The sequence below is a fragment of the Phalaenopsis equestris genome, unplaced genomic scaffold, assembly GCF_001263595.1.
Source record: "Phalaenopsis equestris unplaced genomic scaffold, ASM126359v1 Scaffold000225, whole genome shotgun sequence".
NCBI lineage: Eukaryota > Viridiplantae > Streptophyta > Magnoliopsida > Asparagales > Orchidaceae > Phalaenopsis > Phalaenopsis equestris.
The window spans coordinates 234345-251160 of record NW_018164667.1 but is presented as its reverse complement, the minus strand read 5'-3'; the positions used below and the strand labels follow the sequence as shown (position 1 = coordinate 251160).

At 32.0% G+C, this 16816-nt stretch overlaps 1 protein-coding gene across 1 annotated transcript; it reads left to right on the top strand.

The window, feature by feature from the left end:
• Positions 1–634: 634 nt before the first annotated feature.
• On the top strand, positions 635–13452 carry LOC110023617 (protein SPEAR3-like). Its single transcript, XM_020723106.1, has 5 exons — positions 635–863; positions 949–1020; positions 1111–1178; positions 1280–1358; positions 13337–13452. Exons 1-5 carry the CDS (start codon positions 645–647, stop codon positions 13445–13447), a joined length of 549 nt encoding a protein of 182 aa, XP_020578765.1. The 5' UTR covers positions 635–644; the 3' UTR covers positions 13448–13452.
• The last annotated feature ends 3364 nt before the right edge of the window (positions 13453–16816 follow it).

The following is a 16816-nucleotide window of genomic DNA, read 5'->3' as shown; positions in this document are numbered from 1 at the left end:
ACAACGTATATGCAGCTGCTGCACGAATTTTCAAGCACATGAGATTTAGATTTATAAATTTCGTTGATCAAAATTGCATGCATATGCTGATGATTAACAGCTTTTTGCATGTTGTTCTAATTTTATTTCCTGTCGGTAGATGAGCACTCCTAAAATTACAAAGTAGTCCCCACCCATGTCATATATGAGCATGATGTCACCTCTTAAAAAAGTTCTTAAGAGAGATGGACAACCCAGGACTTGAATATTATTCTTCGGCCCTACAACTAATCGATGTGGGACTTTTCCCGACGCCCTCGTCATGGATCGACTCCTCCGAGGGTTCCACTGGACCATGGAGTCTATACACCTGACAGACAGTAATCTCTTCTGATACCACTTGTCATCTCTCAAAAGAGCCTTAAGAGAGGCGCGCAGCCTAGGGCTTAAATACTGTTATTCGGCCCTACATCCCGGGAGCTGAAGTTTTTCAATATAATATTGTTATCTAATTATATGTACAGAACTTAACCACATAGGCCATGGATATAAACAAATAACTAATATCTCTTTCCAGTAAATTTTAATCATGCAACTAATTTATTAAGCCTAAACTTTAAATGTGGCCTCGGTTATCTATCCTTTTCACATCCAAGCTCCCAGAAATGGGAAGCAATCAACATGAAGAATTTGGTGTAGGAGGTGGAAGATCAGCAAGCTCTTCTTCAAGGAAAACAAAGAAGAACAGCCAAGCAAAGCAGCCAAAGCTGCCACAAAGAGGACTGGGAGTTGCTCAGCTTGAAAAGATCAGAATTCAGAGTCAGATGATGGCTACTTATAATCTCCAATCACTTCATCATCCCTTTCATTCTAATCCAACCATGGTTTGTATACATCTCAGATGAACTGCCTCATCATCTATATCATTGAAATATAAATTAAATATGTATTATGATATATATTCAATAGGAGGAGCCTATAACTTCATCCTCACTTAATGGTGCAGCAAATTCAGTGTTCAGTGTTCATCCCAATTTCTTGGTTTTTTTCTATCTTAAATTAATCAATTTATAGTTTTTTATCAGCCTTTTTTTCTAATTTTTATTAAGTTGGGTTTATGTATGGTTTCAGATGAGCTGTGGAGAAAATATAGTTAGTGCAGATACAAGATTTGGAGGCATGCAGTCTAGTAAGGCTAGGTACATGGATTTACACCTTAGGCTTTATATTATTTACACTTATTGTCTGTATGGTTATATTTGTGTGCCAATATATACTTATGTTTGTATTTATTTGTTAGGTATTTAGTACCAGATCATGAGGTTAATAGTGTGCCACAGGGAGATCATCTTCAGCCTGTGACTCGCCCACTCATGATGGTAAGAATATAAAGTAGCTAATATATATAGCTAATGCTTAGAATTTCATTAGGGAATTGCAATCACATTTTAGGATAATTTGCTGAGGTTAAAGGCTTGATAAGTAAATTTGCAAGGAATCTTCATATACTTTTTTTTTAAATCATTTTTGTGCAATTAATTTTCATTAAATAAAATGAGAATTGCAAAAATAAATCTAACTGTTCAAGTATATACTCTGTAGGAATCAAATCATTTGTACTTTAAAGAAAAGGAAATGAGAGAGGTTACATGAGTATAAAAAATGAAGCAAGTAAAGCATAATTTTATAGAAGAAAATCAAGGAAAAATGGAATTAGTGGTGCAATTATCTACTAGGTGTAGTGGGAGAGGCAACTAGCTAGCATTATTACTTGACACTAATGTGGTCATTTTAAGCAAATGTTTTGATAATGCATTTTAAAGGCTAGATTTTATGAATAGTTGATGAAGCTTCACATATTTTTTGAGAGGTGAATGGCCTTATTAGTGAGAAATCAATCAATAATAGAAGTAGGTTGTATGTCTGGTGGAGATGTGGGCGAGGAGAGAAAAACCTCTAAAAGAAATTCGGCAACTAGAAGAATGTCCATAATCCTCCATAATATTAAATTAGATTTGTCTTTGCATTCATTAAAAGGATAATAGTGGGTTGATTCTCATAGAAAAAGTTTTAAAATTTCTTGAACTACATCCACCTAAGCACCTTAATTAGGGTTAGGTTATCTTCAAGTTTAGATTGAAGTATCAACTAAGGTATTATTCATTGAGTTGTCTTCTCCAAATAAGTAGCTATGCCTATTAAAATTTGGCTTTTTTAAACTGGATGGTGTGAGATTAGAACAAATTAAATGGATCCTAAACAATAGACGGAGGAACAAAGTTAGGGACATTTACATACATACCGCACAATTCTTATGTGTTTACATGTCTAACATACAGTATTTCATATTTGCAGCCATAACACTTCAATAATATTAAATATCATTATTACTTTTTAAAAGTAAAATGTACATTTTTATGAATAAATTTATGACACCGAAGTGCTATGAATATAAATATGAAAGCCTTAGTGTTAGATATGTAAAAGCATGAGAAACATGTCATATGTACTTAAATTTCCCTATTCATTTTCAAGCAGAAGCTTGAAACATTCAACAGCAAAATTTCCTTGTAACATGAAATCTGACTAAAATAAGGGAAGTTTAAAAGATGACCAAACATTGATGCAAAACAGAAAAGAATATTGTGATTAATGAAGTATGCTCTCAAAAGAATATCACTTAAATTATCCATGTGAGCATTATGCAACAACCTCAATTATGCACTTACGTTTAGCTAGCATGGAAGAATTTTGACATATAAATCATCAATTTTCATAGTAGTCCATGATCAAGTTCCAGTCAGACTTGATTATTCATTTGAGTCGCCGAATGTAAGGAACCATTTCGAATATCCCATGTTCGATTTATCAAAGAGAAGTTTGATCGAACACATAACAAATAAAGAGATACAACTTTTACAATTTGATTCTATCAATGATAGAAAACTAAAATTATAGATGAATAAAACCCATTTTGATTCCATAAAAACATAAAGTCAATCGAATAACATAAATGCGGAAATATTCATGTAAATAACATGTCTCCGGCCATTGATTTGAATACGTTCATCATTGATTTGAAAATCTTCTAAAACTTCTTCTCTCCAATTGATGGTGTATGATTTCCTTAAGAAAAAAAAGGCTTAAGGGCCCAAAATCATAAATAATTTTGTTTTATTTCTTCCCTTTAAAGAAAAACTACATAATAATAGTTATCATAACTACTTTCACATTAATTTGCACCGTAATTTATTAGCATTTAGCAAAATGTTTAATTTATTGTAACTTATGTAAGTTACATTAACAAATTACATTCTCAATATCGGCCTAAATTGTATCTCAAAAATAATAAATAAATTCATATATCTCAAAAACCCTAAACTTAATGATATTTTTCATACACTTAAATGTGTACGCATAATAACGAAAAATATGCAAACAACAGAACCAAGTAGAGTTTCATTAATCACTCTAGAATTTAGGAAAATTGTCGGCGGGCAAATCTGACGCTTATTTAGGGATATTTTGTCGTTAAACTTAATTTGTATTGGATTTGTGTCGAGAATGAGGTGAATAATGCAATTGACATCGCACATGTCCAACACAAGTTGTTTATGTCAACCTTAGCGTTCGGCAGGCTGGTAACAAGCTTCGATGCGGTACACTCCAACTGAAAGAATAAATAGATTCAAAAAATGACGCTATATACATACATATATATATATATATATATATATATGTATGTATGTATATAGCGTCATTATTTGAATCTAATTAGTCTTTCAAATATGTTATTTAGCATCAAAGTATATCAAGCAACGTTGAAAAAATAAGTGTTATTAGCATCAATATTATTGACGCAAACCTCTAACAAATTATATATATATATATATATATGTATATATATAAACAAACACACACACACACACACATACATATGTGCCACCCGTCGTGGCCTTTTGGTAGAGCAGTCTCTTTGAAGGTCGTAAATCCCCTCAGGTCACAGGTTTGAATCCCCCTCTGGCCACTTTGCCGCTAGTGAGGGCGATCCTCGAATAGTAGGCACATGAGGGTGGTTGGGCGCTAATATAATAACCTCCGACCATTCTTTTATATATATATAAGAACGATCAAATTTTCACAACATACACACAAGGAATATATATCACTAGCAAGTACCATCACAAATAAGAATCTATAGAACTATCAAGTGCCAACAATGAAAACAAACATATTTTAACGAATATTAATCTAAATACGAAAAATTTTATAGAATAAATGTTCACATTATCGCAAATAAAAAAAACACATAAACTCCCATGATGGGGGAACATCATCAATGTCATAATCATCCTCAAGCTCCTTTCCCTCCTCCACCTCCTAATCCACATAAGTCATGGTGTGTTTACTAGGACAATCTACAAAAGTCTCCATCATTCATGCAAGGGTCTCCTCAATGCTGTTAGTCTTCACACATCCAATCATGCATTTGGCAGATCTCTTCATTCATAGGTGTGACCTGCCTGACAAATTCCTTAAATTATGCTCCAATAGTAACAACCATGAGCTACCCACATGAGTATGAGAGTGTTCAACCTCAAATATTATGCCCTTCGAACTCAGACCATAAACCCTCCCTTTCTTCTTTCTTGTCGCTTGCCTCCAAATCTCAAAATCACATACACAGTGGTAGATTGGCTACCACTGATGTTGGCACCCACTTGATTTTGGCTCTTTAACTCCCTCTATAACTTCCAGATCTGCGTGTAATCCTTAATTGAAACTAAGAAGTTGTCATTTTTAACATTAATAGACTTAAAAATATAAAAAATTAATTTTGTTTAATAGACATACCAGGATGTCGTATACACATTCCTACATCCCTAGGCGTCGATGCATCCAGACATACAACTCTGCAGTGGTGGGCACCCAGTCAAGCTTCTAAGCCTATGTACATGAAAAAATGGTAAGTACCATAAAATTTGCATCGACAATTGAATTGTTAAATAATTAGAGAATCTTACTGTCCTGTGGTAGTGCTCTGTATGGGGGACCGAGACTCAATTGTGGAGTGTGGTGCCTTAGCTTCCTTGATCCTCATGTTTTGCTGGTTTGTTTGCCTCTTCTTCTAATAATACGAAGAGGCCCAAGCTATGGTCAATTGATCCTAGACCTTCTTCCCCACCCATATGGGTCACTCCCCCTTTCTTAGGGCTATGGTGGACATATCACCCAGTTGATATCTGTCATAAACCTACTAAAAAATGTGGAGGATCTTCTGGTGATGTTTCTATGGTCAGTAGAAGGACCTATGTAAATTAAAAATTATGTAATGTTAATTAGTATAACAAAATAACTTAACTTTAGTATTCTAATTCAAATGAAATGATTCTACCTCAAATCCTTGAAACCACATGCCCCGAGTCGCAATTGGGATCTACTTCTACAAAAGATATGCAATATTATATCTACTTCAGATGATCTCCATGATGCATGCCACGGGCTGCTTGGGGGGAGGGGGGGATAAATTTGAAATAGAAATATTAATTACACAAAATATTAAGATGAACATTGAATTTATTCTATTGTTAAAGATAACTAACGAATCTCCCTCAGACATAATATATACCGGCACGAGGTGTCCTACTTTAAAAGGGCGGTAGATGAGGGGCCTAGCACATCAAAGGAGGGAGCTGGTGGCTATGTTGGAGTTGGTGTGGGTGTGAAAGCTAATGCATGAGTGGGAGCTGATGTAAGAGGGGTTGGCGGTTATAAAGGAGTAGCAAGACTGATCATAACAGTGACAACATTTACGGGCGGAGTTGTAGTAGTAGTGATGTGGCTAATCAATACAACACTAGTGTTGAGTCTGTCAGAGTAAACAACTAGCTTCTTCATCCTACTATAAGCACTCTCTATAGTGCCCTAAGAAAGAGGTCGCTGAGGTGGCTTTCCACCAGTACCATATGATGCCATCTATAATAGGAAAAAAATATTAATAAAATTTTTACTAACAACAAAAGTGAGTAGGAGAAGTTTAATACAAGCAACACAAGTGAAAGTAGAAAAGGTGCAAAATAAAATAAAAAATATGTTGCAACTACGTGTAAAAATAAAAAAAAATTACTTAAAAGAAGTATAATATAAGTAGCAAAAGTAAAAATAGAAATGTGCAAAATCAAAATAGAAAGCATGCCTAAACTACGTGTAAAAATAACAAAAGTGAAAAAAAAAATCATCTCGCTATATACACCATTTCTAGTTTGTTTTATTAGATGAGTTAATTGATGATGAACTTAAAATTTCTTCTTTAATATCTGCATCATTGTCTTCCATATTTTGAGAAGCTTCTTCATAAGTTTCATGGTATCCTTGAGGGAAAATATTTCTTCGATGGAATCAAGCTGAATATGAAAAAATTTCTTCGATGGAATCAAGCCTAATATACCTTATTTTTTTGTGAATGGGGTTAGTGATTATTTCTTCGATGGAATCAAGCTGAATATACCTTATTTTTTTGTGAATGGGGTTAGTGATAGTTTATATCTTAATAATTTTTCTTAGTTTATTCTTCATAACGAAGGACCAATCAATTTTATTCCTTACTCTATCGAGGTATCAAATGTAATAAACTAGACTAGCTTGACATGCTAAAATAAATGGATCAAATTTCACATAGATTTCATTCATTTTTTTCTTCGATAATATCATATGGGCTTAGTGTTTAGGTTTCTCAATTAGGAACACGATCAAACCACTCACAATTGAGCATATATATATATATATATATATATATATATATATATTGCATGCAACATAACCAGAATATTGCAACTGCAATATTTCTTCAAGTATGTCATAATAACATATCTCACTATCTGAGTGAGTGTTTTCTCTAACACATACACCACAGTTATATGTCTTCTTCCATTCATACTAAGAATTTGTGTGAAATCTATAACCGTTCACTTCCAATATTTGTCATGTAGTGACACTGTGATTAAGCTCCCAAGTTAGATCTAATAAGCCCTGATTCATAATTTATTGCTTACGTTATGAACCTATAAGAAGTTCCGATTCATAATTTTATTGCTTACATTATAAACCTATAAGAAGTTTCTAAGTATAAATAGCTTTACTTCTAACGTGAAAATTATATTATGTATCGATGAATTGAAGAGTTACTACAATCTATATATAATTTGAACCATCTCGGAAAATTTTTTTCAATCTTCTTGCTTCTCATGGAGTCATCCCCTATTTTTAGTAAATAATCTACACAATTCATTGTTAACATGAATAGTAACTAAGAAAATGTTTTATTACTAAAAATATTACTCTATAAATGGTTGAAATTGGTCGCAGATCAGTAGAATATATAATCTAGCAACTCAAAGCTCTTTATCATTAAGGTAGTGTGTACAATGCCTCCCCGATGATTCTCCTGATATCTAAAATACAGATAATTCTAATTGTAAAGGCATGTGTTTGTTGTCCTTACTTAAAATAGTAGTAACATAAAGTAATTGTCTCCTTAAGCAAGTTTGCCTCAAATATCTAGTTCTCGGGATGTGCATTATTTTTAAATTTTTTTTATTATTTAAAAATACCCAAGATGGAGATATTTTGGAATAAACATGACAGTAGATTACTCTAAGTGGTACTTTTATATTTATAAATAACAAACTAATATTTTATGTAATAAAGCATTGCAAGACTTACCACAATCTTATAAAATTTTTCTTTATGTCTAAGTGGTACTTTTCTATCTCACAATAGGCCTGATGCACATTCCTCCTCTTCAACTATCCAACTTGAATTCTATTAATAACATCCCCATCTATATCACCTTCACTTTGAAAAATAGACCCAAGATATCTAAATAATTCACTCCTAACAGGATCATCAGATGGTAGGCGTTTAGTGTGACCAAAGCATCTAAGCCAACTCCCTCTAATATTTTATACCATTCGAGCAACACCAAAATTTTCATGGATATATTCATTTCACATTTTATCTTTAAGAGTAAACCCACTCATCCACCTAAGCATTCTCATGTCAGCTAAACTTAACTTAGTTTTATGATTCTCTTTTATGAGCCAACATATCTAACACCTAAGCTTCATTTTTCACATGAAAACCACAAAATTTCTATGAAATACATATATTACACCAAAACTTGTAATTCTACATAAAAACTGTAAAATTCCTATACAGTATATATATAATACTAAAAAATCAATTTTAATATAAAAAGGAAACTAGAAAATCAAAAAAATATCGTGAAGGGGAGACACGGGAGAAAAGAAAATTTTTTGTAGAGGTCTAGAGGAAGATTGCTCACTCAGTGGAGGAGGTGATGTGTCAAAGAGGGGACAACGGAGAAAGAATGAGGCTCTGTCGCATGAAATTTATTTATTAGGTCACTTGCATTGGGTTTGCATCCTATTTTGATGTAAATTAGTTAGCATCAGATAATCTAATTATATTAAGTGATTACAATGCATTAACAAATTGTTGATGTAATTTGTGATGCAAATAGTTTGTGTCAAATGCTTGTCAACATAAAGGGTGAAAAAAATAGTTTGTGTCGACATATTATCGATGTAATGTTCCCCTCTACTAATTGGCATCTGAATTCACCACAAGGCAGAAGCAACTTAGATGTTAATATTTGCATCAAAAATTTGTGGATTTGAATACTGACACTAATTTGCAAGTTTTCTATAGTAAATAATATTCATCTTTATAATGAAATCAACCAAAATAACCATGGCCCATATGATTTACATGATCCTTAAAATTATGTGGTGGCATGCCTTTAGTCAAAGAATCTATTACCAATTATTTTCTCATGTGTTCAAAAATCACTGTATTTTCTTTAACACGTTCTCTTATGGCAAAGTGCTTAGTGTTAATATATTTATTTCAAGAATCTGTTTTGTTATTCTTTGCCAAAAAAACACTATAATTGAATTGTTATGATATATCATGAATGGTCTAGATATGGAATTCACAAGTCTCCACTCATAAATGAAACTCTTTAATCATATACCATGTGATGTAGCCTCGAAACATGACACATGAACTCGGCCTCAATAATGGAAGTAGAAACTAAATTCTTTTTTTTTGCTCCTCCACAGCTCTTTCGGCAAACATGAAAATGTATCTGAATGTTGATTTTTGAGAATCAACACGCCCAAAAATGTCACAATCAGAATACACAACCACCTCCAAACTATCATTCCATCAGAAATATATGTATGTAGTCTTTGGTAACTTGAAGATACATCATCACCTTCTTTACAACTTGCTAGAGATATATACTTGGATTACTTTGACATTTTCCTAACATTCTAATTGTAAATGCTATGACGGGTCTTGTGCAATCTAAGCATACATTAAACTACTAAAAACTAAAGCATATGGAAAATTTTGCATTTCCTCCCTTTCAAAATCCTTTTTGGGCACTGACTTAAACTGTATTTATCACCCTTTACAATCAAATCTATTTTTGATAAATAATATTTCATTCTAAATCTCTCTACAAGCTGATTAATATAAGTCTTTTGAGATAACCCTAAATGGCCTTGAAATCTATCTCTTTGTATATTAATGCCAATGAACTAAAAGGCATCATCCATATCTTTCATATATATTAAAATTTTTAGAGAGAAATAATTTCACTACACGTAATAAATCTTCACAATTAGTTGCAAGTAAATTATCATCCACACAAAGGATTACGAAATAAAATGTGCTCCTACAATAACCTTCTGGTCTATACATTAATCTATGACATTCTCTACAAATCTAAATAAAGAGATTACATTATAAGAGTTTGGGTACCATTGACGAGAGGCTTATTTTAATACTCATATAGATTTTTTAAGCTTGCACACCAAAGATTTGTTGTCTCTAAAAGAAAATCCTTCTGATTGTTTCATATAAACCTCCTCTTATATATTTTCATTAAGAAATGCAGTTTTTACATTCATTTATTTCAACTCCAAATCAAAATGTGCTGCAAGTGGTTCGATTATTCTGAAGGAATATCTCTTAGATATAGAAGAAAATGTATCTATGTAATCTATTCCTTATCGTTGAGTGAATCCTTTGGCAACAAGTTTTGCTTTTTATCTTTTTATATTGCATAATGAGTATTTTTTTTATTATATAGACCCATTTACAACCTATGACTTTTGCACCAAGATCCCTGACTTCATTATGCGACATAGTCATCCCATCTTTCATGTCATCAAATCATAAATCACATTCCTTATTTTTCATGGGTTGAGAAAATAGTTCGCGATCATTTTAAACTCTAATATTTATAGTCCAACTCTTGAAGATACATGATATAATTATTAGAAATTACAGATCTTCTTTCTCTAATAGACCTTAAGGTTGTAATAATTTTCTCTTGAGGAGTTGATTGTTCAATTGTATTTGATACCTCATGAATATTTGGGTCTACTAACCCATTATCAGTAGCTTATGGAATCCCGAGTATTTTTTGTCTAACACCCATTTGATCTATAGGAGTGTTACTAACAACAATCAACTTGTCACATAAAATGGGAGGTCGAGCATCTATATGTCCCTTCTCAGAAACCAAGCTCTATAATAAATCACTCTCACTAATAAAGTCATCTCTAGAAATTTTGTATTTCTTGATTCCACAATCCTAATATTGTTAGATGAAAATCTGTCACCCTAACATTTCAGCATATCCAACGAAATGCCCATCAATTTTCCTTAAATCAATCTTTTTTTCTTATAGATTATAAATTATTACTTTACATAGACATCCCCATATACATACATATTGCAAACTCAGTTTCCAAACTTTCCACATTTTAAAAGATGTTTTAGAAATAGCCTTAGTTGGAACCCAATTTAATATTTACATTATTTTTTTAAAAGTTTCAGTCCATAAGTATATAGGTAATTTGGAGGTACTAATCACGCTCTTTAAAATGTTCATTAAGGCCATATTCATCCTTTCAATTTCAACATTTGATCAGGTGAGCCAGGTAAACTATATTGCACAACAATCTCATTTTCTTGAAGGAATTTTGCAAATAGTTTAACTTTTTAATTGTCCATCATTAGTGTTTCTCCTATAATACTCACCATCTTTATGTGATCTCATAATTTTACTTTATTTATCATAATGTTTCTCTACTTTTGTCTTGAAAATCTTAAAGACATCTAATGCTTCATTTTAATTATAATGCGAGTAGAGATATATGTATCTTGAGTAGTAATCGAAAAGGATGATAAAGTATTAATGATTATTAAAATTCATATATGGAGAACAAATATCTATATGTATGATTTCCAATATGTTTGTACCTCTTTTTGAACCTTTCTTTGACTTGAAGCAAGTATCAAAGTCAGTGAAATCCAAAGTACAAAGTACTTTTTTATTCACTAAACGTTTTAATTCTATCTATGGAGATATGTCTTAATATTTGGTGCCACAACATAGAAAAATTTTCATTTATAACACATCATTTAATGTCATCTTGAACATACATCACATCAAGAACAGAAGTATTTTGCAAATTAATATAGAAAAGACCATCTGACAATACAGCACTCCTAAGAAATTTATATTTGTAATAAAAAACAAACAGAAGTTTCTAAAATGTTGAAGGAATAACCCAAAGCTATAATTCTTGATATTGAGATTATGTTTCTAGAAACTTGGTACATAAAAAGTATTTTCTAATTTCAAAGTAAAATAAGTACTAACTACTGATAACATGTTCATTTAACTTCCACTTGTGAGAACATATGGTTCCCTGAATAGTTGTTTTGTTCACTTCTCACTGATTTCCTTAGGTTTTACATATTGTGCATAGTATTACAAATATGAATAACCCAAATTAATCCATCAACTATTATAAAAGATATTAGTCATGTTAAATTTATAACTGACAAATGAGATTATTTTTCCTTTTCTTATTAAGAAAATCCTTGAATTTGATGAAATCCTTCTTCATGTGTCTCTTCTTTTTATTGAAGAAACACTTGAATTCCATTTTTATTTTAGGTTGGGGTGATACTTCACCATTTCTTATCTTCTTAATTTGACTTTGGCTCCAGTCCTTCTGTTGTGTAACTAACATTACACTTTCACCCATTTTCATAGCCCTCCCTCCTTCCTCTTGAACACACATGGTCATAAATTCATTAATTGACAATTTATATTCATGTGTGCCACCGGACTATATTGTTGTAGAAGGGTGTTACAAATGTAGTTCAGCAAAAAGGACTTTGATATATCAACCTCAAGAGTCTTCAATTGAGCTGCAAATGTAAGGGACAATTTTGTATATCTCAATTTTCAATTTCTTAAAAATAACTTGAAGAGAAGTTTAATCGAGCACGTAACGAAGATAGATACAGCTTTTACAATTTGATTCTATCAATGATAGAAAACTAAAATTACAAATGAAAGAAACACATTGATGCCATAAAATTGCCTTAAACATAGATTTGATCCAATAACATAAAGGCATAAATTTATTTATGCAAATAGCATACCCTCCGCCAATGATTTGAACATGTTTATAGTCCATTTTAAAATCTTCTCAAGTTTATTTCCCTCTCCAATTGATGATGTATTCGCTCTTTAAGGGGGTGTTTCGTAGCACGGTTTTAATAGTATTTACGACTTGATTTATGCTAAATCCAGCCAAACACCAAGAGAACATAAATTAAATCCAACGCTCCATTAGATCAACTCTTTCACTCTCGTTTCATCTCTTTTACGACGCAAATCCAAATTTAATAAATCTGATTGTGCCGAAAATTTACTTCACCCTTGCTCGAAGAACTCACTCTCCGTCATGTGCTCAATCTATGATTTACTGGATTGGAAAAATCCTATATTTGTAAATCAACGTCGCAGCCTAACACTACCTAAGATAGAATAGGCAGCGGTACCAAAAACCATAGTTATTTTTGTTCTATCATAAGGATAGTTATTATAACTACTTTCACAATAATTTGGACCATAATTAATTAACATTTAATTAAATATTTAATTTATCGTAACTTATGTAAATTTCGATAACTTTCTAAAATTAATATGATTTGCACATAATTAATTAACGATAGTCACCACAGCTTTTTGACCAGCAATTTCTTCTGCAGCAGCTTCACAATCATTCCGTTAAACAGCTGTAGCTACCTCAAACATACCTTTAATCACAACGTTTTAAGATAAAAGAGGTTTTACATAGCTCAAATTAAACATTTTATAGCGACAAAAGTATTTTTGATTTTAATTTTTTTTCGCTTTCGCATATGTCGGCTTAATTATGTGTACGTATGACTATGGCAGGATCACGTACAAAGGAGAATCCACCATGAACACGACTACTTCGCCGGATCATTAAGCCAAGTCTCAGACTCAAGCGATTCGCAAGAACTAGATTTGGAGCTGAGATTATAGATGAACATGCTGAAAAATATAGCCGTTTATTAATTTGGAAAACCAAGGATAAGTTTGTTCCTAACTAGTTTTTGATCAAATGGACATCAATCACATATATGGTATTTTTATGTTTCACTCCAATAAGAACAATTAATTGTATACTGGAAGACATTTTCATTTTCTTAATACATTATATACGGTTTATACGAATAATTAGCTAGCAAATTAAACAATCTATTCTTTGAATTTCACAAAAATTTACGTATTTACCACACAATTTGGGATGTAATACTAAAGATTTGAGTGTTATGGATGTAAATTTGAAAGTTTAGGCATTTAAAAAATCAAGCAATTTTTTTTTTTCTTAAAAGTTTTTATTCAGGATATATAATCTGACCCAATTTTTGTTACATTCTAAAAGAATTTTTAATTCTTGGAGGCATAGCCGTCCTGATTAGGAGGAAACACTTCATCCGGACACCGCACGTCCGAATGTCCAACCACTGAGTGTCGCGTCGCCATACACCTCATCAGCAGGTGAAATGACACTTGGTGATTGACCATCTGGACGTGCAGATGTCCGAACGAAATATTTTTTTCCCCGGTTAGGTTAGGGGGGTTTTTAATATATAATTCTCAGAGAAATCATCCTTGCAATTTATTAAGTTCAATGCTTAGTCAATGTGGAGAACCTTTGTATGCTTCTATTCTTTTGTATGGGTAAATTGAGGAAAAACGAATTCAGAACAAAGCTTGTGGGAGATAATATTGCCAGTATATCTACTTAATATATCTAATGAAGTTGTAGCTTCTTTAATACAGAATTATATTTGACTGAAGTTAGATGTGAGTTATAAGACTTTATTCTTTTTTACTTTGTACTAATAGTCTAAGAGACTAATTTTAACTTTTAGAATTGGTACGTAGTCAATTACATTGATTATAAATCATTTTATGTCTTGGTTCCATGGTTGATTTGCAAGATCAAATAGAAAATAATTGCCAACTTCATAGTGGCTCGCTACTTCGATTGTCATCATAAATTATGAAAGAGGTCAGAACTAGCCTATGCTACTCATTTCATCGCCATACCTCTGTTGCGGTCTGGTTTCTTTACACCCCTTGTCTCCACAACCTTTACTTTTTGTGCTTCCTTTCATCTTAGCTGCCACCACTACACAACCTTTACTTTTTGTGCTTCCTTTCATCTTAGTTACCTCTCTTTTATTAGATCTACCGCCCTTCCCCCTTCAAAACAATATGGCTACTACCACTCCCTTCTTCCTAATGGGACCTAATAGCTCCTACTTGCTCCGGCACTAATTTGCTTCATTCCCTATCCGGCCTTACCCATCTCAACATTTAAGATGATTTTTGTGTTGACATCTTATTCTCCATTAATGAGAATTCATTCTCTTTTGAGTTTGCTTTACCCTTGCATCACCCTTCCCTTTTCTAATTGTTTAGAGTATTGGAGTCCCTATAGCTTTAATGTCTTTAAGCATCATGTTATCAATTGATGTTTTGTAAACTATGTTCAAGCTTTACAAATCATCTTCTTCTTGGTCTACTCTCACTAGTTTCCTACTCCAATGGCTAATGGGGGATTCCTGTTACTCTACAGCTCTCCTAATCTCTCGTCCTCTAGTTGCTTATTTCGTAGAACCCCTCCCAAATAATGCCCCTTTTAGTGTAAACTCTCCACCATTGGCAACAAGTTCTACACTTCCTCATCAAAATAAATTATTTTCCTCATTATTTGATAATGCTTTCCAAATAATCAATCACAATGATAGAACATGCCACCCTCAACTTTTTTTCCTAAGTTATTTTCAAACCTATGTCTATTTCTTCTCATGAAATATATTGTTGGATTTCTTCTAAGAGTGTTCAATCGCTCCTATTCGGGAAGCATTATTCACCTTAGCATTACTATTTTGTAAATCTACTTACAAAGATGTTTCTACTACAATTCTCATTAAACTTTTGATCGCAACGATTCTCATGAAATTATATATGAGTCAGCATTTATCTGACATAGTTTGGATTGGATTAAAACATAGTGGCTATCATCTAAGAATACTTATTTAAAATATTTTCAAATTTTGTTTGCTGTCACAATGAGTATTTCATTTGTGGACATAGTAAAAATCCTCTAAAAAATAATGTGGCCGATTTTGCAAACCCTTTAGTAGCATAGTTAAAACTTCTCTCTTAAGTGGTTCATGTTAATATGTCAACCTTAATACTTTCTTCTTCTTTTCCTCGTAATCAAGAACCCCCTTTAGATCATCAAATTTTTTAACAATAGATTAATTTAATGATTTAATTTTCTAATATTTTAATCACTAATTTTGCTCAACTATATTCCAATACATCAGTTATCTTTGATTAAGACATAAAAGTCACATATACACAACCAAATTCTCATTTTATTTGTACTATTATTATATTAGAAGATAATACACCAATGTATGTTTCTGAGTATTTCAATCTGAGTATTTCAAGGAGCCTATCTTTAATAGATGAGAAAGGAAAAAAAATAAACTTCTTAAGAAGTGTACTCACCATACAAGAAAGTTTACCCAAATATATTTAGAGAGTAATATACTCATATAGTTGAACTATATAATGAATAGCACCTCTCTTAAATTTTTGTTAAATATTTATTTATGATCTCTACGTATAAATTTTGAGAATGAAAATTGAAATTTACTATATAATCATATTTTTTAGATACTATATGACGAGTTATTATCAAATTTTTATCATAATTTTCCAAAATTAACCATATTTTTTAAACAAATTACGAGTATTGTATGACCGAAAACCCATAGAATATGTTTAACCTATGAATTGTCTTTTGTGTTAGCCCATTATGATGGGTCAATTTTAACACAACACTTAGATCAAATAATTTGGTCAATTGACTTGTCAGTTATGTTGATCCAACCAATTTGGTCCACTAAAGCAAGCTAGCTAGAGTTGAAGAGATCACTAAACAAGCAACTCAACTACACATTTGGCTATTTAAGCTTTATAATTTAGTCTCTTTAATGTAGCAATTAATATAGATTATTTAAACCTACCCAAATTTATAAATAATGGAGGCTCTCTTAGGGTAGGGGAATTGAGAGTCTCTTATTATCTATATAAAGTTTATTAGAAAATTAGAAATTTCATTGAGCTCCTCCTTAATTACATCTAACTATTTTTGTGTTTTAAGTTTCCTTTGATCTTTTCTAACTCTTTCTAATGTGGTTTGGTTCCTTGGACATATCAAGTTCTAATATCCCTAAAGATGTGGTGAGCACGGGTCATTCCACAAACTAGAAGAAGAGTCATTTATGGAGCAGAATTCAGCAATAAGGAATATTTTGTGGATAT